This window comes from Micropterus salmoides, unplaced genomic scaffold, assembly GCF_014851395.1.
Source record: "Micropterus salmoides isolate LMB-PRFRI ecotype aquatic unplaced genomic scaffold, ASM1485139v1 Ms_hic_scaffold_15, whole genome shotgun sequence".
Lineage (NCBI taxonomy): Eukaryota > Metazoa > Chordata > Actinopteri > Centrarchiformes > Centrarchidae > Micropterus > Micropterus salmoides.
The window spans coordinates 27,466,990-27,493,124 of NW_024040596.1; the positions used below are offsets into that span (position 1 = coordinate 27,466,990).

Genomic DNA, 26,135 nt, shown 5'->3' on the forward strand with positions numbered 1-26,135 from the left:
ATTAAATAATGCAGCTGACTCTCCCTTAAACACTGTCAAATTCTGAAATCTACATCTTATTCGCTGCACCATCCCCACCCCATTTTATGTTTGTGGAGACTTCTCTGCATACTTTTCTGGATAAATTGATTTAACGTTAGTAATCGAATAATAAGGATATGAGTGGTGGAAGAAGTACTTCGATCCTCTACTAGTTAAAAGTTCTTATTCCGCAGCGTAAAAATAGAAAAAGTGTCAGAACGATGTACTAAGTAATCGTTATGTAGAATCACCCCTTTCAGAATTATTATAATTTTTATTATTGATGCATTAGCTTGTAAGCAGCATTATTTTTTACAACATTGTTAACTGTGCAGCAGTTTAATATATAAAAATGCATCATAGTTTTTTCCAGTTTACATGTTTGCAGGTAAAATCTTTACATGCAAAGTTACAAGTAACTACAGCTGTCAAATAAATGTAGTGGAGCACAATAAGTACAGTGCAGTGCAATATTCCCTTTGATATGTAACACAAGTATTGACTAGCTTCAGTAAAGTACAAGTACCTTAAAAGAGTACTTAAGGGCAGAATTTGAGTGAATGTTACCACTGCGGAACATGCTGAAAAATTTAGTTAGTTTGCAAAAGAGAAACACAGCAAATCCTCAGATTTTAGAAACTGGAAGAGAATGTGTCGACCTTAACCCTATTAACACCAATTATGGATACAAAATGTCAAATATTCAACATCAGTTTTTTTTTTTCACAGCACAACGGAAAACTATATTAATTTCTGTGTTAGGAAAATTGATTGATCCTTTACTTTTTCTGCAAAAAATGAAACAAGAATACTACAATAATGATCCAAGGATGTGGTCTCTTCATTAAATGAACAAAATAAAAAAATAAGAGCACATGAAAAAGCTTTATTATCACACCAAGCTTTTACATAAACAAATTTAGAGTTTTTGACTTCAACCTTAGAATGTGTAAACTACTCAGCAATGCCACTAGGGAGAACAAGTAACTTACATAATTTATTAAATATCTTTATTTGGCAGGATTTTACAAGGAAGCAGAAAAAGGACATAAGTTAGTCAGGGTGAGGTACAGCTCTCTCTCTCTCTCTCTTTTTTATCTTTTAATTTTCCTGTCTGTGTTCAGAGAGAGGCAGAAAGTAACACTGGGGACAACAGTAGAAAAACAGATGTACAGCATCTGCTTCTAAATGGAGTTGAGTCTTTGCAGGTTCACATTCAGCTTTGACAAACACAACATTATAGCGATATTGGTTATTTGGGATGCAAGGAATGTAAAGTAGATTAAAAAAATAATAAGAATATAGGAGTCAGGGCTGGGCAATGGAGAAAAAAACCTGGGAAAGTCCTACTTCAACAACTAAACATTCACATGGAGAGAGAATTTGTACAGTGATGCTTTCTTCATGTGTCCATGACTCTTAATACATTCCTTTAATGTAAACCAAGATATAAGCACTCTCTCGCTTCTCAGCTTAATACTTCACTGTGTCCTCTCTCTCCTATCTTGAATAGTAAGTAGAGCATCACTGTTTTTATAGTGGAGTTTGTGATATATTAATTTTTGCATGTAAACAAAATCATACAGGACAAACACCTTTAAGATTATATGACCATTTGGCAGCCTAGAGATTAAGCACTAATAAACAAGGCATCTGCAGAGGCCCGTAGTGTACTGTGAGGCAGCGTTGACACAGATGAATCACTGCAGCTCAATTAGTGTAGGCCAATACATTAGGAAGAAGAATGTTGAGCTTTAAAAGTCAATAAAGATTAAGCCATGCAGGTGAACACCACCACCAACACTTAGTTTATAATAATAGATGCAAGGCTGTAGTATATTACAGTGTTTCAAACTCAAGAAGCAAAGTCCTGATATTTATTTGAGGACCTCGCAGCGTCACGTCATCCTTAGGTCCCTCATTTAACAAAGCAACAAATAAATAGCAACATCAACATGTGTCCCAATAATCATTCTTTGGGGGAGAGGGGTGGTACTGTGCATGTACGTCAACTGGCTGCAGAGCAGACCATCCATTCTTGGAGAAAATTCACAGAGGAAGCCAGGAGAGGTCTGAGGGCACGGCTGGAATTGCTCATCTCTCCTTGGCCAAATAAAAAAGTGCATCTCAGCAAGTAGCTGGTAGTGCTGTGTGTGTGGACGCTCACACGGGGGCTGGTGAGTAACAAGGGTGTGTGCTGGGGGGGGGCTGTGAGGAAGTTGTTCATTCCACAAGGTGACTGAGGAGTGTGGGTGACAAAATATGTGAGTCCAGGGTTGAGCAATGCGCATGCTGTTAGTTTGTGGTTTTGGAGGTGCAGACCAGAGTGGTGTCTTTAATTACTGAAAGATCCGCTATCTGCGTCACTGGATCTTCCCCAAACTGGAGGTGGGCCACTGACAGGAGGGTCATACACCTTCTGACTGGAGGGGAGCAGAGTCACCTTGTATGCTACATTTGGCAACATTAAGCCAATATCATGGCTTCTTTCATAGCTTTGAGCAGCATTTCATGTTTGATTAGACATATTCTACTGTCAAAAAAATATACTTTTTTTTTTTTTTTTTAAAATACCGACCGCCCTAGTAAACATGATCTACTTTTAGCATTTTACTAAGTTTGACAACGAAGGAGCAGTGTTACAGTATTAGATAAAACAGGTATACCAATACTGGCAAGAGGCAACTCAATCAAGCACTGTTTTACTCTATCATTCTACTGCCAAATGAATGGCCCATTTGATAAATGCAAAATGACGCTGTAGTACAGTTTACTAAAGATATAGGTTTAACAATTTAACAGTGTCTTGTAGATCTGTACGTATGGCAGCATATCAGTTAAATGTGAGGAGTCATTACACCAACTCATTCAGTGCTCCAGAGAAAAACGTCACTGGAGCAAGTGTGAACAACAAGCACCACCATTCTGATTAATACAATAAAGGAATACTATGGGAAAATAATTTTGTTAGATGTTCATGAGAATCAGAGCTCGGATCGGATCCCCTCCAATAATACAAGGGTGTGGTTTGCCATGGGGTGTGTGTGCGTGTACGCAGAGTTGGTCTCTTATTATGTAGAAAAGCCACAGAGGTGAGCTGTGGGTGTGATGACATCATCTGCCTAGCAGCTATGGGGATTCCCTAACAAAAAACACATCCTCTCTCTCTCTCTCAACTCACTGCACTTCTGTCTCTGTCTGAAACAGATGGGACGGGTCCCTTGCTCTCATCTCTTCTCTCCTTTTCTTTCTGTAGCTCAAGCACACGGGCAGCAAGGTGTGAGGGCTTCAATTCAGACGTGTGTGTGGGCGAGAGAGACAGCTCACTAAATCAATACATGAGATAAACGCAGCCCGAAAAAAATAAATAAACGGCGACAACAAAAAAAGGTGGAAAGAAAAATAAAATACAATAGAAGCACTCTTGGTCTCAGCATGCAATGCAAAAACACACCCCGCTTAGAGTAACTTAGATCAGGAGAGGAGAGGTGAGGCCCTAGGCGTGCTCCAGAAGCCACTGGAAGAGGGAGATGCGGTGAGGTTCTCTCGCCTGGGACTGACTGTGTGTCTGACTCTCTTCGCAGTAGCGCAGCAGTGTGTGAAGCAGTTCTCCCACCCTCCACTTCCTCTCCCGAAGCCTTTGGACCACTGCTGGGAGCTGAAAGGGCATACAAGATTGACAATAATTAAAAGGAGGCCACATGGAAGCCATGGCTTACTAATTGTAATTTAGACTTATTAGTATAGTACACTGATCTGTGTAAATGTTTAAGAGTTTTCCCATTAGTTAGGAAAGGTGCTGACAGAGAGTAAATTTAGAGAAATGGATCAAAGGAAAGTCAAAGAATATCAGAGAATTTTATAAATGGGTCACTTAAGAGGGACGTACTATAACGACGATTCAAAACCAGGGGGTACTTTTGCAGTGGACAGGAAAGACTGTGGAGGAACTCAACTATACAACTGAATCAGCTGTTGTCTCCACAACAAAGCTAACTGTAGTGGAAACCAGGACACTACTATAAAAGATTGTTAATGTTGGTTTGAAAGGTTAGCAATCATGGAAAGAATGACTTAGTTCATTGAAGCAATCTGACTTGGTTAAGGACAGTCTTGATGTTTAATGATAAATACCACAGCGGGAACCTGTTTGAGATGGTGAGTTCAGAACAGACTGAGGGCAATCACCTGCTGGAGCTCTCTGTCAGGACTCAGTTGGATCTGAGGGATGTCGGCCATGGAGGCCGCAACCCACTGCAGCATGCTCCTGAGCTGAGGGTCGAGGGTCACGTGCTGAGGGCCACGACTGAACTCCCTGACATCCGAGTTCACTACGACCAGTGCAGTCCTGGGAGACTGCACCTGCGTCCTGTCCACACAGAGTGTCCCTGCAGCACAGACAAACGTGGCTTTTATAGACAATTACATTAAGTACGTGCAAAGACTCAATCTTAGCAGTGTTGACCCTTCTTTCTCAAGACCTCTGCAATCTGCCCTGTTATCAATTAACTTCTGAGCCACATCCTGACTGATGGCAGCCCATTCATGCATAATCAATGCTCGAAGTTTGTCAGAATTTGTAGGTTTTTGTTTGTACACCCGCCTCGAGGACTGACCACAAGTTCGCAATGTGATTGAGGTCTGGGGAGTTTCCTGGCCATGGACCCAAAATTTTGATATTTTGTTTCCCGAGCCATTTAGTCATCACTTTGGCCTTATGGCAAGATGCTCCATCGTGCTGGAAAAGGCATTGTTCGTCACCAAACTGATCTTGGATGGTTGGGAGAAGTTGCACTCAGAGGATGTTTTGTTACCATTCTTTATTTATGGCTGTGTTCTTAGGCAAACCTGTGAGTGAGTCCACTCCCTTGGCTGAGAAGCAGACATTCTTGGGTGCCCTGAAGCTTTCTTCACAACAACTCTCCTTGAAGTTTTGATGATCCGATAAACGGGTGATTTAGGTGCAGTCTTACAAGCCTGTGAAGCCCTGTTTGTACAAAGCAATGATGACAGCACGTGTTTCCTTGCAGGTAACCATGGTTAACAGAGGAGGAACAATGATTTCAAGCGTCACCCTCCTTTCAAAGCTTCCAGCGTGTTATTCTAACTCAGTCACCATGACAGAGTGATCTCCAGCCTCGTCCTTGTCAACACTCTCACCTGTGTTAACGAGAGAATCACTGACATGATGTCAGCTGGTCCTTTTGTGGCAGGGTGTGAAATGTTTTTTTGGGTGGGGGTTTAAGTTCATTTTCAAGAGGAACTTTGCAATTAAATGCAATTCATCTGATCGCTCTTCATAACATTCCAAAGTACATGCAAACTGAGGCAGCAGACTTTGTGAAAATTAATTAATATTTGTGTCATTCTCAAAACTTTTGACCGCAACTGTACATGAGTGTGTTCTCCTCTTCTCCAGTACATCTCAAAGACAGACAGACACACCAAGTGTAATGTGTAACAGTCCTTTGCTCCCCCAGCCCTGGTCTGCACAGTGCTGGGTTCTCACACTCCCACAGCAGAACAGACCCCCTCACAGGGGCTGCTCTGGTTTGACACGCAAACACACACACACACACACACACAACGCAGAATGACTGACTATGGAGGGAGTGGAGTGGATGAATGAGCATTAGTGTGGCTGAATATGGGGGTGGTAAAATCCCCGGCTACAACACACTCAGACAGGCAGACAGACGCACAAGGCCAGCTGGAATCAAGGCCAACTGTTCCGAATTTTAGAGAGCGGAAAAAGAGCAAGACCTCAAATTAGGAGAGGGGCCTTTCTTTCACCCACATCCCTCTGCTGTCCAAACATGTACCATGTTAAACTGTTTCATATGCATGTTTAGGAAAAAACTTGTTCACAATAGATTATAAAGAATTAGAAAACCCTTGCATAAACACCAACTACTCAAAAATGGAAGTTGCAGGCACTTACCACTGGATTCCTCTTTGACCTCAGTCTCCTTGTCCTCTGTATTGTCACTGTTGAATAGGTAATGTCATACATGTTAGTGAGAAGGGAGAAACGGCGGCGGAGATGAGGCTGCATGCAATAAGATAAAAAGGACATGCATGCTTAAGAGAACAGCTTTTGAAATAAGCATAGCAGGATATCAGAAGCCACAAGCAATGCACACAAGCAATCCTGATCCAATCCTTGACATCTTACACACAGAAGGAACTACGCTGCATATTTCCAGTCAATGTTTTTATACATTTCAGTAAATTTACTTTTCTCCTTTTGTCACTTAAGACCTGAGGACTAAGAGTACATCTCAATGTGAAAGTTTTTTGTTTTTTTCCCCCATTCTGAAAATCTACTCAATATCTATTCTGTCAATTGTGCAAATATTTGATGTGTGACGTGCCAACAGGTAAACAGTCATTTCTCCATTTTATGAGATTGTTAATGACAGTCATGTCGACACAGCCGATGGGTTCAGACACTCAGACTCTGCTCAATGCGACTAACAAAACAATACCAGCGTAAATGTAGCATTATCATCTATGGTCATTAATGGCAGTGCGTGAAGATTACAAACCCACCAGTGTATTTGCGGCAGTTGACAATTAGTACCAAATCATGCTTTTTTTTTTTACTTAAACAGCTCATAGTGACATATTAGACCCTTGACTATATGAGACAATCTTTGTTATCTGGACATGTTTTAGTACCTAAACCCCAAACCCGAATTTGTGAGAAACCTGCCACCTAATGGCAGACACTGAACTGGCCATCTACTATTTGCTGATCCTCAGAGCTAAGCAACATTACATTGTGATGAAGGAGGAGGTGATACATGTATAAAATCCTCATTTATTTTACTGTATATCTTATACTTATATCTTATTTCATATTGCAATATCAAAATATATTGTGACACGATACCTCCTCTGAAAATTCAGCTGAGAACAGTTTATGGATAAAATAACCAGGCCAGTCCTGCTAATTGCTTATGCAGCATTTCCAACAATGGCCTAATACACTCAAAGATATTACAACGATAACTATCACAGTATAAACGTTTAACAGCAGATGATTCAGTCCCGGCTTCACACAGATGTGGATTTGGGATAAGGTTACTCTTTAATGTCCCCTTTTTCAGTTTTTTTGTAATTTTTTTTGTTGACAGTAAAGAGTTGAAACAAAAGGGACTGTCACAGTAGTTTTGCCAGTTTTAGCCCTTTTCAGACAGAGAAATCTGCAGCAGTTCTGCTACGTTCTTGGAAACCACTTGTTTCAGTTGATGTCTGAGCAGTATAAACATGCATAAACTTGAGTATTATTCATTGCAGTGAATATTTTGTCTCCACAATTTTTTTGTCAGTACTGATCATGCAGTTGAGAGGCACTGATTGTCTGGTTGGTGCATTCAGATGTCTGTGGAAAGTTCTGACATCTGAGAACTGGGTGTCAGCTGCCAAACGTGCCAAATTGAATTCATGTATTTTGTTGAAGGAAAACAAAACCCAGAAAACATTGAAGTTGTTAAAGGCATAATGTAAATGTGGCAGCTTTTTGAATTTAAAAAGATTGCTATTTGGTGGCAGACTCTCAACCTCAAATTATACTGAGATGTCCTGTGCATGTTGCTTAACATGTTGATTGATAGCACTACGTCGATGGAAGAAATTTTTCCCCAGCCTGACAAAACAGTGGTGGTTTTATAAATATAAATGGCTGGTTCCACAGATTCAATTTGTCAATGCTGCAATATTTGTCTGTTATTATGTTTTTTTATGGTTTGTAACTCATGATATCTGCAGGACTAATATCTAAACCTATTTGTGGGTTTGAAATGTTAAATAGAATGAATGCAAGGTTTACAAGAACCCCCAAAATACAGTAACACTACAAATGACCATATTAAGCAAAGAAATGACATGTAAGTAAAGCAGAACGAGCAAAACATCATCATCATATGCCGTGTCAAAGCTATTTAAATATTATATTATAGAGCTTTAGTGTGGTCATGCAAGGGGCTGGCAGTTCCTAGTATGAGACAAAGTATGAATTAAAATACCATTGTATAATTTTGTAAATCATTTTCACATGATGCTGTGATTTCCCAATTTTTTACCTATTTTTGGCTTCATAGTAAATTCAATTCATCTATTTCTCTGTCCCATTCTAGGTGAACCCCCACGTTTTATGGGCATTTTGAAAGGTTAGCCACGTCAACCAGTTGCTGACCAACCTGTCAGAGGGAGAGAATGACATGCGTTCCTCACACGCCTCCCCCTCCAGGCCCAGACTGCTCCAGCTACTGCTGTTCCCATTGCTGCTGGAGAAAGAAGGAAGGTAACGCACCACTATAACACTGACAAGAGCTATCCTTTAAGAACAATGGAACAAAGATCAGGATATAATAAGCAGTTTCTTCCCATTTGCTATAATAACTACATCTATTATGTATCTTCAAAAACAATACTCAGGTTGATGACCATTTCTGGCATTTGGAATAATCCCTTAAATGCGAGATGAGGATCAAAACTGAGGAGGATTCTCGAAATGATGCAGCTTTTTCCACCATATATCGCTTTGACTCATCTGTAATGTTGACTGAGACAATTTGTTGCTAAAGGCCTAAAATGTGAGATCATTACATTCTTGTCCTGACATAATCCTGTTAATCCTGTGGTTTCCACCAGGACAACCAGCTGGCAACAGAAGCACAACAACATACACCCTCTCTGTAATTAGTCAATGATTAGCCTGCTGGCTGGAACCTGCATACTGTGGCGTGCAGCACTTTGAGTGAGGCTAGAGGGAGGGACATTTCTGATATCTAAAAATACCTTCTTTAATGTGCATTACCTCAGCTACAGCTTTCTCCTCGTGTTTTGGGTGAATGACACATGGTGAGAGCTTGTTCATTTAGTCAATCATCATGCTCAGTGTTTCAATAAGCCTGTGAAGGTGACCCCCCCCCCCCTCCCCTTCCTAGATTTCATTTGCTGAGCGGAAACGGTTGCAGCAGTCGTTTGAACAACGTCTAATGAATTACACATGGTGGACTTTGTTCCTGTAGAAATACTGCCTGAAGTGAAGAGAGCACTCAAAGACACACCTTTAGAAAATATTATGATACATTAACTTGGCCCTGATGGCAAAAATAACTAGCTGCTAACACATTGTGTTCTTTCAGTATCTTGGGAAAGTATCTCAAATGTTGTCAGTTTTGCTTCCATAGAGATAACAACCTTCGCCAGAAATGTCAACAGCCCGATTCCCAGAGACTGGAGACTTGCATGAGACCGTGTCACTTAGAGAGTCGATTCTCAGACCCACTCACTTGGTTGCATACGTACGCAAGAATAGTGGTCCAATGTCCATCCAAGAAGAGTAGGCCAATTCTGTCACAACTACTACTTGGTCCTTATCCCTGTGGTGTATTTCACAAACATTCTCAGAAAAGCTTGGCTGCAATTAGACAGCTACATTCAATCTTTAACAACACATCCGTTAGAACCCGCATATAGTGCAACACTTGCACAAATCAGAGAAAATTGCATTTTGGCAGTGATATAGAAATTAGATTTCCAAACCATACATTGTGCCCTGTGTTGACCTTGGGAAATCTCCCATCTAGACTCAACCACAGGAAAATCCTGCTAAAACGGGTCCAACACAAGCAACGAAAGAGTGTTTCTGTACCGCTCTCGGTGTGAGCAGATGGACAGCACAAATCCTGAGTCTATGACTATACAGAAATCAGTTCGACTACTTCTAACTGAAATATTAAACTAGGGGTGCGATTCATTGACGTAATCGATGACGTAAACATGACTCGCATTACGTGCGTCGAAGCGGCGGTGCATCCGGTGTTAGCAGGGATTCCTCTGGACAAGCTGCAGCTACAAGACCTCGCATTCAACGTTTGTTTGGGAGTATTTTAGACAGACACTCAACAACGTGCTGCTCCGTGAGCTCTGTGAATTGGAAATGGCTTCACTGCAGCACAACTGCTGTCCACGGATACGTGAAGCTGCGCTGAACACATGAAGCATAAGTATCCCGGAGCACTTTGTCTAGACGGCAACACCACAAATTGTGTTTACTCTCCGTCTCCACACAAGCACGGCACGTTGTCAGCACGAGGACACGCAGTCCGTTGAAATGTATTTTCAAAGTATTTCTTCATCGCCTTCGTGTTAAAAGTAAATTCTGCCCCGCTGCTGTCATGGTAACATAACGTTACACCGTGTGTCATCTAATGTTCGGCCGTTTCATATTTTCTGTTTACTGAACGGCCACATATGAGCGAGAAAACAGCTGAAAGTAACAACACAGTCAATCTGTGACTGTCTGCACAGTCTGTGAAGCCCCACTGATGCAGAAATATATTTGATTATCATACTGCATTACTCAATACTGAAATAAATCCAGGTCAGAAACATTTAAAGTTTGAAGTAAAGTAGCCTAACTCATGTCTGTTATTGTTGTTATTAACAAAACACATCAGTGACGTGATAATGGAATTCATTTTAAGACATGCTACTACTGTCATTATTTTAATGTGCTTCATCAGGATGATTTATTGATTAGACATGCTTTTGATATTTACTTTAGATTAATTAATTAATCAAGTAAAATAGGGTACAATTTTTTTTCTTACACAAATAGAATACACAAAAATAAATAAATTGTTAGATTAATCAATTTGAAAAATAATTGTTATGTACAGCCCTATATTAAACCCATGTCATCATTGTCCCCAGAGAATTAAAAAGTGCCAGTCCACTGATTAGATTCCCAAATGTGCCACTATTCCACATTTCTACTCCAGCTGTACCCAGAGTGTTCTAATTTTAATATTCCCTGTATCTTGTTCACATTTAAAGTAAAGACCAAATAAAGAAACATAGTGGGATATGTGGCTGAGACAGCAGCATTGTGCCAACTGGCAGCTGTCAATCACATCAAAGAATGCCCGAAACCTGTTCATAAAATGATCTGTACAGAAATATGCTTATTTGTCAGCACTCCTGTGTCAAATCACATTGTTGATGGTTTATTGTTACCAATAAAAGTGCAAGGGGGAAAGAGTGGCAGAGGTAAAACAAATCAAGAATCACATTCCCCTTTCATCCAACCTATAAAAAAGCCACAGTATGAGCAGAAGCCATTAATAGCTGATAACCACCTCATGAATAAAGACTCAAATCTCTGATTATTAATATTGCTGTAACACTAAAAACAGAAGTTTGATAATAAAAAGTATTACAGTATTTGCCAAATGCACACACATATCTTTATCAGTTAAATGGTTTGTGTCTGGTAATCTGCAAATGTGTATTTATTATCCATTACCACAGTAAAATATTGACACTAAAGGGATAAAGCAGCAGTGTGCTCTACAGGTGACTGGAAATTTGGTATGCCATGTATGAGAAAGCTAGTGGTTGTATACCTGTCACTGAGGTGGAGGAAGCTGCTGTTGTCATCTGGGTGCTCGTCCTCAAAGCTCAGGTTAGACCAGCTGCCCAGACTGTCATCTCCTACACTCAGCTGCTGGGACACAGAGGACTCAGTGGCTTCCCTTCCTGGAAAGCTAAATGCACAGCGAGATGGAAGGAGACAAAAATTAGAGGGCTTCAAGAAGTTTGCAAACATTTATATTTACAATTTCCTGATGAAAATGCTCTCTATGTAGTAATATGAGTGGAGTTAGGTAATAAGTAAATATGAAATAGTAGTAGCTTAAACGCACAAGTTTGTAAAATGTGCATAAATGCTACATTGTGTACATGCACGTCCACACTAGCCCTAACAGGAATATATACGAACATGCAGTCATGTAAAATAAACAACTAACATGAATCTTTGTGTGTATACCTGATGTTGGCAGCATGGCAGATGTTGGACAGGGCTGACGTCATGATCTCAGCAGTTAGACTCTCGGCATAGCTGGTTCCATCGTGGCCGATGCCGCTGTCAGCATTAAGGCTGGTGTTACTCAGCTCACGTTTAGCTGTCTCCATCGCTATGGACACCATCTCCTCTGCAAACACTGCCCTGTGGTCCAGGTCAATGTGGATCTTGGGAATCTCCAGACTAGAGAGCCGCTCGGGCCTTGCCTGATATTCTGGCCCTCGTTTCCTCCTCTGTAATACAGGCTGATGGTGCCTGCTAAGCTTGGTGCAGTATGGGCACTCCTGCACCTGACAATAACGGCATGTCCTCTCCCCCATGGCTTGGCCCAGTGAGACCCCCTCGGATAGCCTCTGGGTGTGAGAGTTTCTGTCATGGCCTTGGGTCCTCTGGTGCTCCCGGATGAATGTCCAATTGAAGCCAGGCTAATCTTCAGAGTGTCATCAACTATTTTCCGTGCGTAATGCTCTATGACCTGCATCACCCTACTCCTGTAGCCTCCATCATACAGGCTCCCTGTACTGTGGTAATGCCTGCTCTTGCTCTCCTTGGACAACAGGGGGCAGGAGAAAGAGTTTCTGAGGAGATTCTCCGCCATGTCTTCAAGTTTGGATTTCTTATAAAGACAGGAGTCTGTGAGAGACTTCGGCAGCCGTACGGAGGAAAGATGCAGCTTGCGTGTGACATCACAGGTGATGTTGTAAGCTAAAGACTCTGCAAAGTTGACCAGATCCACGTACTCCCTCTGACTCTGTTCGTCAGAGTCCCCGCAACAACACAGAGCATCCTCACCTGAGGGACAAACCACTGACTCTCCTCCGTCCTTGGGTGACGAGGCCTCACTACCAGGAGTTTTCCATTCATCTGGCAGCGACTTAGAGGACTGGAGGCGGGTGCTAGAGGATCTGTGCTTGATTTTGCGACTGGCATGAGCCAAGCCAAGTTTTATGGAGCGATAGGCCAAACGGCTTGCATACTGGTCTAGAACCAACTCCCTACTGCCTCCCTCCTTTTTCAGCACCCTGATAAGGTAGCCAGCATATTCATCTGTCACACTCTCACAGCTGGGATACTCCGAGGACAGGCCAGAACTCGAGGTGGAGATGGTGCTTGTGGTGGAGGTGGGGGACCGGAAAACAGAGGCTATGAGGTCATTAGACCACTGCTCAGCCATCCTCCCTGCTCTCCAGTTCTTTTCTGTACTGGGTTGAGACTGGTGTTGACATTCAGAGCTAGATCGGTCAAAGCTTCTTCTTCTGAGCGCTCTGTGATATGGACACTGCTGTGCAGAGCTCACCATCCTCTTCACATCATTGATGACCTCTCCCGCCACCTCCCCGGCATACACCCACAAGGTGTTCAGCGTCTGCTCTGAGAACTGAGCCACGCTGTCTCTCCTTCTCTCGCCGCCTTTGTTCATCTCCCCCTCCTCCTCTGCCACGCCCAGGGTGTCCATCTCTGTTGCCATGGAGACAATGTGACAAGCCAGCCGCTCAGCATAGTGAAGAGCTTCCTTGTTGGAAATTCGGCGAGCAGACATCTGGTTCAGTTCATGACGGCCACCCACTGTCTCTAAACATCTGTCAGTGCCACCAACACCCTCCTCTTCTGCCAACTCTTCCTCCTCTTCCTCCTCATTGCCATCTGCCTCCTCAGAGAGAGACCTCATCAGTTTGAGCATAAACTCAGCCTTGTCTGCCTCAGGGGTGATGTCTTTTGGCCCTGGGCCAGGCTCAGGCTGATAGTGAGGGGTGGGTGGGGGGGTGGCAGGGGAAAATTCCTTGGCCAGCTTACTTTTCAACTTCTTGGAGAACTGTTTTATCTGCTTCTCCTTGGACACCTCACTGGGCTGCTGAGGTGTAGAAGGCGGAGTGCCAGGAGTCCCACCTGATTTTTGTCCGGAGCTTGGAGCCGAGTCATCAGATGTCCTCCTTTGTTCACCCATCTCGGTCCCCGGCACATCAAGAGTATCCATCATCACAGGATGTGTTTCAGCCACACCTCTGGTCCTGGGGTCTAACTCACAGCTGGCTCTCCCCTGACTCTGAGAGCCTGTCTGAAAGGAAATCTGAGGAATGCTAAGCTCTGCTGCTTGCTCAACAGGGCCGCCCTTCCTACCGTCTCTACAGTCATATCTGAAGCCCTCCCTGCCGGCTCCCTGCTTTGAGGAGGAATCTGGAACCTCATCATTAGCTGCCTCCTGCTTAGAACAAGAGCCCCTTCTGTTTCCGATTGTCTTTGTAAGGAAATCAGCGCAGTCACCAAAACCTTTCTTCATCTTAGAAGCAGTTATTATCTCACAAGCCTCGGTTACTATCATATCCACCATGTTCCCAGAGAAGTTTTGGAACGGTGACTTTCCTTGCGAGGGCTCTCCCCCGGTATGGGGGTCTGAGTTCCATGACTGTAAAGGTGAGTTTGTGTGGATGTGGTGGTGTCAGAGGAAGATTCAGAAACTCTTTTGGGGCTAGTCTGAGGGCTATCTGAAACGCTAGATTTATACTGACAGGTCTTCCCAGGATCATGAAGATGGGAGAGTGCTTGGCCTGCTTGGGGCACCGGAATACAGCTGGCCATGCCTGATACAGTGAACAGGGCTTTCTTCACTGTGCAGGTAGCATCCTCTGCTGAAGGCCCTGGTGCCACTGCAGCTGAGCTGGCACTTAAAACTGCTGGTTTGCAAAAGTACTACAGGTGTGAGTGCTAGTGTTCTCTGCACTGACGTAACAGACGTTGTCCAGAGATACACTAATAGCTGCTTGGCTAGTGAAGGCAACATCAGCTTGAGAGAGCTGTATGAAGGCCTCCTGAATAACAGACTCAGACAAGTCTGACGCATAGGAGGAAACCACCTCCTCCTCCTCTTCCTCTTCTTCTTGCCCGTGGCCAAATGACCAGTCACTGGGGGTGAGAGGGGTTGACGGGTGTGAGAACTGACACACTTCCATAATTCCTTCAAACACCAGCTCTTCAGCCAGATCAGCAGCAAAGCGCGTCACTGTATTGTGGAAAATCTGCTTTTTCACTGTTAGGAAGTCTTTCAGCGCCCCAGACACGGCCTCTCCGACTAGGAAGCCGGCTAATCCATTGATCGCTCGTTCCTTCAACACATAGGCGTGGCGCATGCCAATCTCATGGAAGGCCATCTGAAACACTGAGGAGGTGAGCCTGGCAGCTAGGTGACACAAGGTGGTGGTACAGGAGGACACGCCTTTTTGGAGGTCTCGCAAAGCGCTTCCCAAGCTCATTTCCACCAGGTCAGTGGCAAACCTCTGAATGCCATCCTTCAGAGACTGAGACTTCCTCTGCAGCTTGGCCACTGTTACAGTCTCTTGTATTTCTGAGAGCTTCATCAGGTAGCCCGAAGGGTTCTTGAATTCCTTGTGGCAGACGCAGCTGAGATTCTTGTTGTCACTGATGTCAATGGCAGACTGGTAGCCACACACAGATCCCAGAATTTCTTTGGACAGACTGCTGGCAAAGTCAGAGTAAGTCTTATACAGAGAACAGAGATCCTGGGGTTTACGTAGCTCTGAGCCATCCCGTACATCCTCATCTGTCTTCCAGAAGTATTCCAGTGGCCCACTGGAGTCCACTAGAGGGCTGAAGGCAGAAGAGCTGACAGGACTGAAGAGTGGGCCACCATTCTCCTCAGAGGGGGTCTGCACTGGTCGTGGGGAGTCAGGCACTTCAGAGTGAAGTGAGTAGGGAGAGCCTGGTTTCAGAGGAGTGGGTTTTTTCACATTGGCTGGGAGGGTCGGCTGGTCAAAACGGTGAGGATTCATACCCTTGGTTGAGCAGCCCCTAGAAACATATTTGGTGCTAGACTCCGCTGACTTTTTCTGTGTTGTTGGGTCACTGATGTTGTCCAGAGGCAGTGCGAGAGTGCAGCTCTCTGAGCTCAGCTCCTCTAGGTCATCAAACTGGTCAAAGCTATCAAAGAACTCACTGACTTCAGAGTCTGAGTCTTCAACTCGATCTCGAGGCCCCCCTGGCACCTGGGGGATGTCCAGCTTGGCCAGCATGCTCTTCTGATAGCCCACCTCATCCAGAAAAATGATCGGGCTGGGGCTGGAGCAGTCAGACTCTTCCGATTCACTGACATGAACCAAAGGTGAGGGGAGACGAGCTCCGGGACTACAGTAAGTCCATTGGGATTCAATACCTGATGACCTCTGCACTGTGACGGATACATCTGGAGCCGATTTATGTTTAGCTGAATACTTCTTTGAGGAGGAGCTTATGATAACACGGGAGCCTGATAATTCCTTTCTTCTCTTGTGGGCTGGGACCGTCTGCGATGCCACATCCCGCTTTTTAAAATGCAAATAGGAAGCAGCTGTGGAGATGGACATAAAGAGGAGGGGGGAAACTGGTCATACACAGTATATACAAAGAAGGGATAAAAGATAAACATGACAAAAAAGCTATTCAAAAAAGAAAGTTTCGTTGTGTAAAAACAAAAGCTTTTTGTCCATTGTGCCTTGATTATATAATAAAGGTAGAGGAAAAAGTGCATCCCAACTAGAAATTAACTTATTAGTGCCGTCTAGCAGTGAACTGAAAAATTTAATTACTGCCACTTTTTAAAGATTATGATGAGGCTTTAAAATTCAGGTCTCCATTTTGGATTTATCCAACACGACTGTCTATGGTCTGTTGATGTGGGCTCACAAGATACTCTACATAAAGCACCAGGGGCTACTAAATGCCACTAAGTGTTAGATGTTAAACCTACACGGACTGTCTCCTGTGTCTTCCTCCTCCAGATGCTCCAGGGCTGTGACAAAGTCATCCTCGATTGATGAGACAGACTGGTTGGTGTCATCTTCCTCTGGCTGGCTGGGCTCAGCTGTGCCCCTCTGAAGAGCCTGAAGCTCCAAAGCATAGCGTACACCTGCCATGTAGCACCCCAGCAAGCCCACCAAAGATGCTACACTGGCCTGAGGGTAGACACTAGTGCTGGGATTATGCCTCAGCACACACACGGCCTTTAACAAACACTGAAAGCAGAGAAAAAACAGCACAGCAAGACATAAAGGAAAAAAAGGGAAAGAGAAATATTGAAAGTTAAGCTCGGGTGTCTGGTAAATTATTCAGCTAATTTAGAAAAAATACAGTTATACAGTTTCTAACCTGTCAAAAGTGATCATGTCCTGCACTCATTTGAAACAAGACATTCTTGTAACTTGAAAGATCTTGGCTTTCGCAAATTAAACAGAATTCACAGGGGAATTTTCGCATCCTAATCTTTCAGGAGGGGGGATGAAGGCCGGAAGAGTGTTGTTATGTCTGTACTCTGATTTCCAGTTGATCTGTTGCATATGTAGAATACAAAATCACTTAGTACAAGTTCACTCTGCAATGCAGATAGGTGGGAGGTCTCACTGTCTGAAATGGACAACAAAACCACAGAATGCGCTACAGGCCATGTGTGAACCCAAACACGGCACACAGCACTAGGAAGGACAAGGCTGCAATAGTGGGCTGAAAAAACAACATCTCCTCTGTCTGTCTCACCCACCTGCATTTCTTCAAGGCGTGAGAAAGACTTGCTATGTCTGTTTATACGCAGGGACAGACAAGGCCATAAATGTGGGGAAACAATTTCATCAACAAATGCCAACATTTTAGGAACATACAAAAACATAATCCCTTTTTAGGTTACACCTAAAAAGGGATTATGTTTTATTACTGGCAGCAAAAGTTACATTTTAAAAGTCCGAAAGAGTCAGATAACATCATCGAAGTACTCAATTCTATTTCGACTTCGATTCTAGTGTAAAGAAAGTTTCAGTTTATTTCGTATTTAACTGGCATTAACAGTTGTTACCCTAGCTTCAGGGTGACGTCAGCTTTTCAATGAAATTACAAAAACAGTAAAACGGGTAGTATCTCAAGAAATTATCTTGGACCACTGGTGCTGAGATAATAAGAGCTCATTCCAACTCCCCCTCATCCCCCCCACCCCCACATTTCTGCTTTACTCAACATGCTGGCTGTTCACATTCCTTCCAGATGAAAGGTCCGCCACCTACCTGAGGCCCAGCGTCCTTGTGCTCTGCCAGCCTGCGGGAGTCTTTGAGCAGCAGGACCTCGTCATTCTTGAGGCCGTGAACGTGGAGGGACCTGAGAAGCTCACACAGCCCTCCTGGCAGAGATGACAGGGCCTTGGGAAGAGGAAGTACATGAGCTTGTAGTTCAAATGGTAAATTGCAACCAATCGTTCATTTCTAAAAGGACATTCTTTCAGTGTTTCATAATGAAAACATACCTGTTGGGTGACATCTTCCCCTTCACAATGACCAGGCAGACACACAAAATGAATCTGAAAGAGCACAGTTGATGGTGAGTTTTAATGTGTCTTAATGTTTCAATATGGCTGAGCTTTACACATGTTTGCACTGCTGTTTGTGTGACACACCTCTGTCAGTCTTATGTCTCTGCTTGGCAGCTCTAGGCCAACGCTGCATAGCTCCTTTTTATTCCTAAAGAGGCTCTTCACACACTGCACCCCACTGTCACGCACAGTCTGCAGACCAACAGAAATAATGCGTAACCAATGTGTATGTATTTATCAATCACATTAGAATTCATGAAAGATGAACGCAAAAAGAACAGTATTTTGTGCATGCGCCTGTTTTTACACATGCTTTATTATAGATTCTGTGCAATCAGAATCTACTCAAATTTACATATATCCATTTCCAGCGAAAACACGTCATTAACTGCAGTAACGTCTAACAACTACTGACCACAAGTAGACAAAAACAAATGTTAAAGTACAGTACTGTATTATCAAAACTACACCAAACCGGAAAAATAACTAAGACAAGATTTTCTGCGTTTTAACATACGGTGAACATTACGAGTGGAATTTGTTAATATCAGGTGCAAATGTCCATCTAAACATCCTTTGTCAGACATAATAGTAGGCATAAGGAATCATTGGAGCGTTGGGTTTGAAACCCTTTCAAGGATCTAGTTCACTACAGATAGTGTCAGAATAAAACGCAGGATCACAGCAGACAGACCTCTTTCCGGACTGACGGCCTGGACCTTACTGGGACTCCTCTAATACGTGCACAGGCATCCATAGTAACAGAGAGCTGCACGTGGCTGGCTGACTGGCCGCTCACCTGTAAACAAAGAATGTGCCGGGGGGAGAGGGAAAACAGAAAATGACATAGTGAGTGGCATCGCAAAGAAGTTCAGCATTCAACATGAGATATCTTGCTGTTACATGCTCCTCAGCCGCAGTAACAATCACATCACAAAGCAATGACTGTATCAGCGCCATTAGTAAACAAAGAGATTTCATCGTTATCTACTGTTGTACACCTTAACGCCAAATTAGGAAGTATGATGTGATAAGTCAGTGGTTTACGTCAGTGCACCAGTGCCGTTAAGTAATGTGAAGTGACTATTGGACTCAAGCCTGTGAAACAGATCACAAAATACTTCACTGCAGGAGGCAATACCATACACGTTTTGGTTTGAGCTCTTAATTTTTGAGATTGTGCAGCCAACATTCTAGACTAGCATTTTGTTCAAACCCATGTGAAAATAACATCAAGCTCTTACAAGTAGGCCCAGACTTGTCCTGCTGGTGAGGATAAGCTATAGTAGGCCATGCTTCTTTGATATTCTTTAAACAGTCAGGCCCGCATCAAAGATCAAACAGCAAGGCAAGAGAGCAAGGGTGTGTGCTCTGAGCAGGGGAAACACACTTGGTAAGCAGCATGAGAGAGCGGGTAAAGGAGGCAAAATATTTACAGTGTACAAGAAGGAAAAGTTTCCCAAGTAATCTAAGCCTCTCCTTTGAGGTATGGTCCAAAGCAGCTAGTTGAGTCTAGACCCAGGCAGGCGGTCCTATTGATCAGCCCAACATGCATTCTGAGAACCAGAGGGGTAGAGTACATGCCACTGGCTTCCTCTAGTGATCCAGGACCTCCTAGCTTCTCGTGGGTGCTTTGGTGGGCTGTACAAAAAAAACAACACAGCCAGCAACTGCTGCCTAACCTCAACTATGCAGTGCATCCCAATTCACTCACGAGGGAAGCAGGCACAATGGCCTATTATGGCTGCGAGTATCTCCAGCAGAGACAACATAACGTGCTTGGAAAATGTGCTTTTTTTTTTTTTTTAAGCCTGTGGTGTTTCGTGTTTAGTTCACAACATTAGCATCCAGTAGTAAAGTATGTGAGAATCAAGTTAATAGGCCTACGTCATCACCTGATCTAACTAATGTGGTCATATAATGTATTTGGTATGATCATACATGGAAAAACTGCAATTGTAGTGTAACTACGTTTAGGCTTAAACAAAACTTCAGGGGCCGATTCATGAAACTAATCATCACCAGAAATGTGACAGAGCTAGGCAGATGCAGCCAAGGGATTCTGAGGGGTGTTTGTGATCATCTTATAAAAAGGTACACAGCAAAACAACCTGTCAAGGGCACAAACTGTGTAGTCTAAAATCTTGTTTGGTTGGGAGCTGATGTGGGCCAAATTTTGAGAGCGAGTGTGGGTGGCCGGAAGGATGGATAAACAGAGAGAGAGAGAGAGAGACTGGAGAACATGAGGACAAACTCAGCTCATTGAGAGACCTAACACCAGTCTCTAATGAGGCACAGGTGACTTTGTGCTCAGGTGAAATCAGTGGAGTACACAAGTAAACACACCATTAAAAGGGAATATTTATTCTAAAACAGATCTCCTAACTTATTTCTCTAATGTCTGAACTCATCTTTTCATTAGCTGACAAGCAGAGAGACAAGAATTTGGTGCTGGTTGCATATAGAGACACACCTTAGAGCTGGAGATGCTCCATGGTTGTGCTCAAATGTAGGGCCCGACCAATGTGGGATTTTCAAGTCCGATGCCAATTTCGATATTTGAGGATTTTAAAATCCGATATGCAGATTTATCGGCCGATATCCTTTTTCCATCTTATTATTTTATATAAGAAATGCATGACATGAACAAAGATTATCCCGAATATTTGTTACGTAGAGACCATACCAAGATACCATGACATAATGCAGTATAAAAAGAAACTTTTTTTTAGTAGATCTGCTATACATTATGGAGTACTACTACTTATGAACATTAAATTAAATAGTGTATGTTAGAGCTGCAGGGGTGGGCGAAATCGTCGGGCCATCAACCGCACTGACAGACAGGAAACATGCAGAACAGAAAGACACGTGTAGTAAGGTAAGCGTATTGTGAGGATTGGCGCCAGCATCACATACACACACACACACACAGCCACCAGTCAGCTCAAGAAATATCTGTGAAATGGCGTCTGTCCGACCCAGTCTGTCCCGAGTTACACCTGGTTACAGCCAGTACGCTGCTTACTAGCGTTGGAGGCTGCGGGGGAGGGGGACTCCGGTGTTGTTGGAGAATTACTAAGATTGACTATTGAACACGGGAGGCATCACTTGGTTTTATTGTGTCCAACTTTTGAACTGAATCTCAAACTGAGTATTTTCTGTTTGCTTACTGGGATACAGAAAGATGGACTCCTAGGATATTTGAACTGGGATAAGGACTCATTAATTGGTGGTTGAACTGTGGGTTTTGTATTGAGCTCTTACTGTATAACACACTGTGGTGAACTTGTTTTTCTTGTGGTCTGTAGGCCGACCTGATGATATTATATCATATTATTAATGCCATGACTTGACTCAAATTATCTTTCTCATATTATTAAAATTAGATGCTTCTTCTCCTCCATTGCTCATAATAATAATTCATGCATCACCTAATTTCCTCATAACACAGGCCTGACCCACAAGAAAGACCAGTGTATGTTTACGCTATCCAATATTGTGTTGGTCATACGATACACTGATCTACTGCTTGTCCGTTTTGAGTGATACCGAAGGTAAAGAGCTTACAAATTAATCGCATATTATATCGCAATATTGGTATAAAAAAAAAAAATCGCAATTAGATCATTTTCCAAAAGCAAAATAAGCAAAGCAAAACAGAAACTATAATAAATACCAATATAATACTACTATTACTACTACGAATAATAATGGTAAGGTCATTGCTATAATATTAATGGTAAACAGTGCTCTCCTGAATAGGCAAAAGAATTCTATATGTTTTTATTTTGTCATGAAATAGTTATTACCTTACATATAATCTGCCACATGACTACTTTCTACTATGTAGCATATTCACATCTAGTTTATCCCTTAACCAGCTGTTAATTATATCCAAAGCTACAAGAAACCATTTCCTAACCACCACCTGGCTCTAAAACATGCAGTCTATGATACAGTGACCCAGAAGACACGCTCCACTTGAATGCATCTAATACTACATGACGGTCTACAACAAGGGCCTGCAACATTGAGATTGCACACTAACGTTGCACATTCAAAAGAGCATGTTTATTCACATGTCCCCTCTCATTTCCGACGTACTGACTGTAAGCCAAGCGGCTCGCCGATATGTTTAGAATAAGTTAAACAATACAGTTTAACCGCTCATTAACGTTGGCGCTCCTCTACTGATAAACGTAGCATTAGCCAGCTTTGTGGCTAATTTAGCAACAGGCAGTGTCAAATGCTGTAAGTGATGTTTAAGAAGAACATTTAGAAGTAATGAATTAGAGAGAAATGAGAGGACCATTCGCTAGAACTGTTTCAGAAATGAATCTACAATCACCTTTGTCAGCAGCGTAAACTCCACTCATCTAACATTAAACACACAGCTGTGAGCCAGTGTTCTGTTGATATATGCTTCCTATCAAGATGTGCCACTTGGCAGTTCTTTGCATGGCTATTGGTTAAGTTTAGGGTTAGACGTTTTTCGATAGGGAAGCATTAATTGTCAGAACAATGAAGTTGTGAAGTGAAAGATGAGAAAGTTAGGAAGTACGGTAACTTTAACGTTATAGTAAGGGGAGAAGTGATGAAGGCTATTTTTATTATTATTTAAGTTATGTAATTGACGTGACAAGAGACCAACTCACCGGGAACACTGAGTGTGAGAGTTGCTCCTGGTTGACTGCAGTCTGCTGATGTTTTGTTCTGTGGTGCTGCAGTGTTTTGAACAGAGGAGCTGCAGAACGCCCTCTGCTGGGCAAACTATGCAACACTCATGACCTGAGGGAAGGATCACACTCTTGGTTTCTTTTTTTAATAGTCATATATCGGCTGTTATTAACACTGATGCAGATGTATCTGCAAGTAGTTTATATCGGCCGATAATATCTGCAAAACGATAAATCGGTCGGGCTCTACTCCGATGATTAGCCAATTAATCAATTAGGCAAAGAAATATTTTTTCAAGCAGAAATGCCGTACATTAGGATTTTTTTTTCACAGCAGACATCTTGATTTGTCATAGTAGAAAGCACAGGTGTTAATAGTTAATAACACTGGTAGGCTCGTTGAAGGACCCTAAAAGTGAAACAGCTAAACGGAATGAGGCCGTCATTCATTTGTTTACACCTGTGCTTCTTCTACTTGGACTTGTCAAAATGTCCTTCATGAAAAAAGGGCTATTGTTTGCTGATTTCCCGTGTCTTATTTGGCTGAAATATCTTTTTGGACTATTGGTTGGACAAAACAAGCCTGCACGTCAGGAAAGTGAGATGGGCATTTGCCACTATTTTGTGACATTTTACAAACTAAAAGATTTATTAAAATAATTATTAATCAATAATGAAAATGGTAGTTAGTTGCAGCCCTTCTCCATAGAGACTGCTGGGACACAATTTGCATGTATTATCTCAAAGCAATACCCTTCGATCCATTAAATATTCTCATGGATACATCTTAAAAATGTCAAATTAAGATGTCATACATTCAAGTCTAAATTTGGGTCTATGGTGTGTTGACTACTGAGCAAAAAGCAAAAATATCTGTCACCACTGCAGAACAATACATTAACCAGTTTATATGTAAGGAATTATATTTCCACTAAACGTTGTGTGCAACAAAAAGCTCATTGTCAATTGCGTGAACATCACTTGTTGCAACACACACTGGATGTTACTTTCCACACATCTGCATGGTACAGATAATTGCACTTAAGATGCAATTCGTCTATTGACGTTAGCAAAGAGTAATAAAAGGAAACTCAACCAGGCACGATGTGTTTGGAAGAATATCTATCTAATGTCCCAGCTTATGGCGCTGGTACCCGCCGCAGCAGCAGGCCACAGAGGAGCCACAGAGGAGCCACACACACTGTGGGTGCTGATGTTGATTCACGACTAACGTTACTCGGGCTCCATGCAGTCCTTTCCAAAACGGACACACGGGTAACGTTAACTAATTTAGCTGCAGCACATTACACAGACATCAGTACGCAACAAATCATCGGCAAACATAAAACGACAGCCAGATTAGCCTGCTAGTTGACAGGCTGTCAATCACGGGCTAGCAGCAGAACCAGGCCGCAGTCGGCTCGGTACGTGATGTCACCTTATTGTCGATAGCTAGCACCTAGCCACCAAGCTAATGATAACATTAAGGTAGGTATAAATACCTAACCAACAACAGTCTGTGATCGTTTGCTGTCTATTCCAAACAAAGCTGTGTGTGTTTATCAAGTAATTTTACCTCACGCCTCAACGTCGGACTCCAGCAGCGTTGACGGTAGCCGCTGAGTTTGATGCGCGAACTGTGGACGATCCGCCCGGTTTGAACTCTTCTTTCTAAACGGTACTGAAGGGAAGCAACAAATCGCCCACCTTGGTTTCCCCACTACTGCCTTGATTATTTCAGTTTCAGAACTAAAGAAGAGGAGGATTCATGGTTGCTTAGCTTAATGAATGCTGTATCAGTCTTTTTAACCTGAAAACGGCAACATGCATGTTCATAGCAAATGGAGGGAGGACAGTAACTAAAACTGTTTTTAGTGTTTGGAAGCTTTGTGACCAGGTAAAATAACTATTTTAATCCTTCCCAAAAGTCAGACCTGCCCTGAGACTTCACTGGATGAGCTCAAGAAGATAATAACACTATACGAAATCACGCTCGATTTCACCGATTCCCAAAAATGAATCGAACTCCCCATTTCCTGTGCATTACAGTTCTTCCCATGAAAACAAGAGAGATTGAGGCATCATCAATCGCACGCCGAGTGTGGCACTGGGGCTGTGGAAGACAGAACAATCGAACTGACGACAAATTAGCAGAAGTGTTTGATATTAACATTGAGGTTTTATAGAACTTTATTTGACACAAACTATATAAGCACAAGAACCATAACAGTAAAAATTAACTGAAATGCAAAAACACGATAAATCATTTTTCAGATCTTGCACTTGGTGCAGCTAGTGCATTAACACATTTAGTGGGTATCATGTTGGCCTAGCCTACATTATTTTAGTCAATTCTAAAACAGTTTGAAATGAATTTATTGCACTTGCTACATATACATGCACTTGTACATTTACCCAGCTTTATCCCTGAATCTTCTGATGCTATACTCTTGTGACATTTATTAGTGTTTAGTTGTTTGCATTCTTCCCATGTCATTAATGTTGTTGTGTGAATAAATTATTGTGGTATACTGTCCAGTCCTTAACATGAAACTGTTTTACATAAGAAAACATAATTAAAATACCCATTTTAAAGAAAAGGAGGGTTTCTATATTCTCTATAAAACCAATAAAGCTAAAAAAAAGAATCATCATTTCCAAGTTAAAATTTATAGATTGTTATTTTAATGGGTTATTCATTCATTTCGTTGACCACATTTTGAGAAGTAAAACCTTGTTAAACTATTTGTTGTTCTTAACACAACCCGACCGAGCCATCCATACCACTTGGTTGAAGTTTTCTGGTCAAAAAATAGATGCCACTGTAGATTAAAAAAACATACCTTCTCAGGTGGCTTTCAGAATGTTATTGACATCTCGACCATTTGACTAATGTCTAATCATTAAAACTGTGTGGCCAGTTAAATAAACATTCTTCATTGTTGTTATTGCCCAAAGGAACTCTGAAATCCAATCAAATGATTTATATTGCTTTTTACTCTGTGAGACCCTGAAAGGGTTAATAACCCAAGCCTAAAGACTGCTCAAATGGGTTCCCATATGTTTCCATTTCCTTTACATCACAGATGTTTTCAATTCTTTCATTTTCATGAAGATTGTCTCTGTCTTAACCAATGCATCTAAGAAGAAAGTCTGCGCCATTTGTTTGAACACAAAACCTGCTCGTCCTGGAAACTTTTGCTTGCTGTGGGCA

At 42.4% G+C, this 26,135-nt stretch overlaps 1 protein-coding gene across 1 annotated transcript; it reads right to left on the reverse strand.

Annotated features, from left to right (window-relative positions):
- Window positions 1-887: 887 nt before the first annotated feature.
- Window positions 888-24,598, reverse strand: akap11 (A kinase (PRKA) anchor protein 11). Its single transcript, XM_038721374.1, is given in 15 exon segments — window positions 888-3,679; window positions 4,210-4,409; window positions 5,963-6,009; window positions 8,226-8,312; window positions 11,442-11,582; window positions 11,867-12,302; window positions 12,305-14,281; window positions 14,284-14,571; window positions 14,574-16,241; window positions 16,641-16,905; window positions 17,941-18,072; window positions 18,177-18,230; window positions 18,327-18,434; window positions 18,937-19,041; window positions 24,498-24,598. Coding segments are annotated over 14 exon segments (5,628 nt in total). The 5' UTR covers window positions 19,000-19,041; window positions 24,498-24,598; the 3' UTR covers window positions 888-3,517.
- Window positions 24,599-26,135: the final 1,537 nt, after the last annotated feature.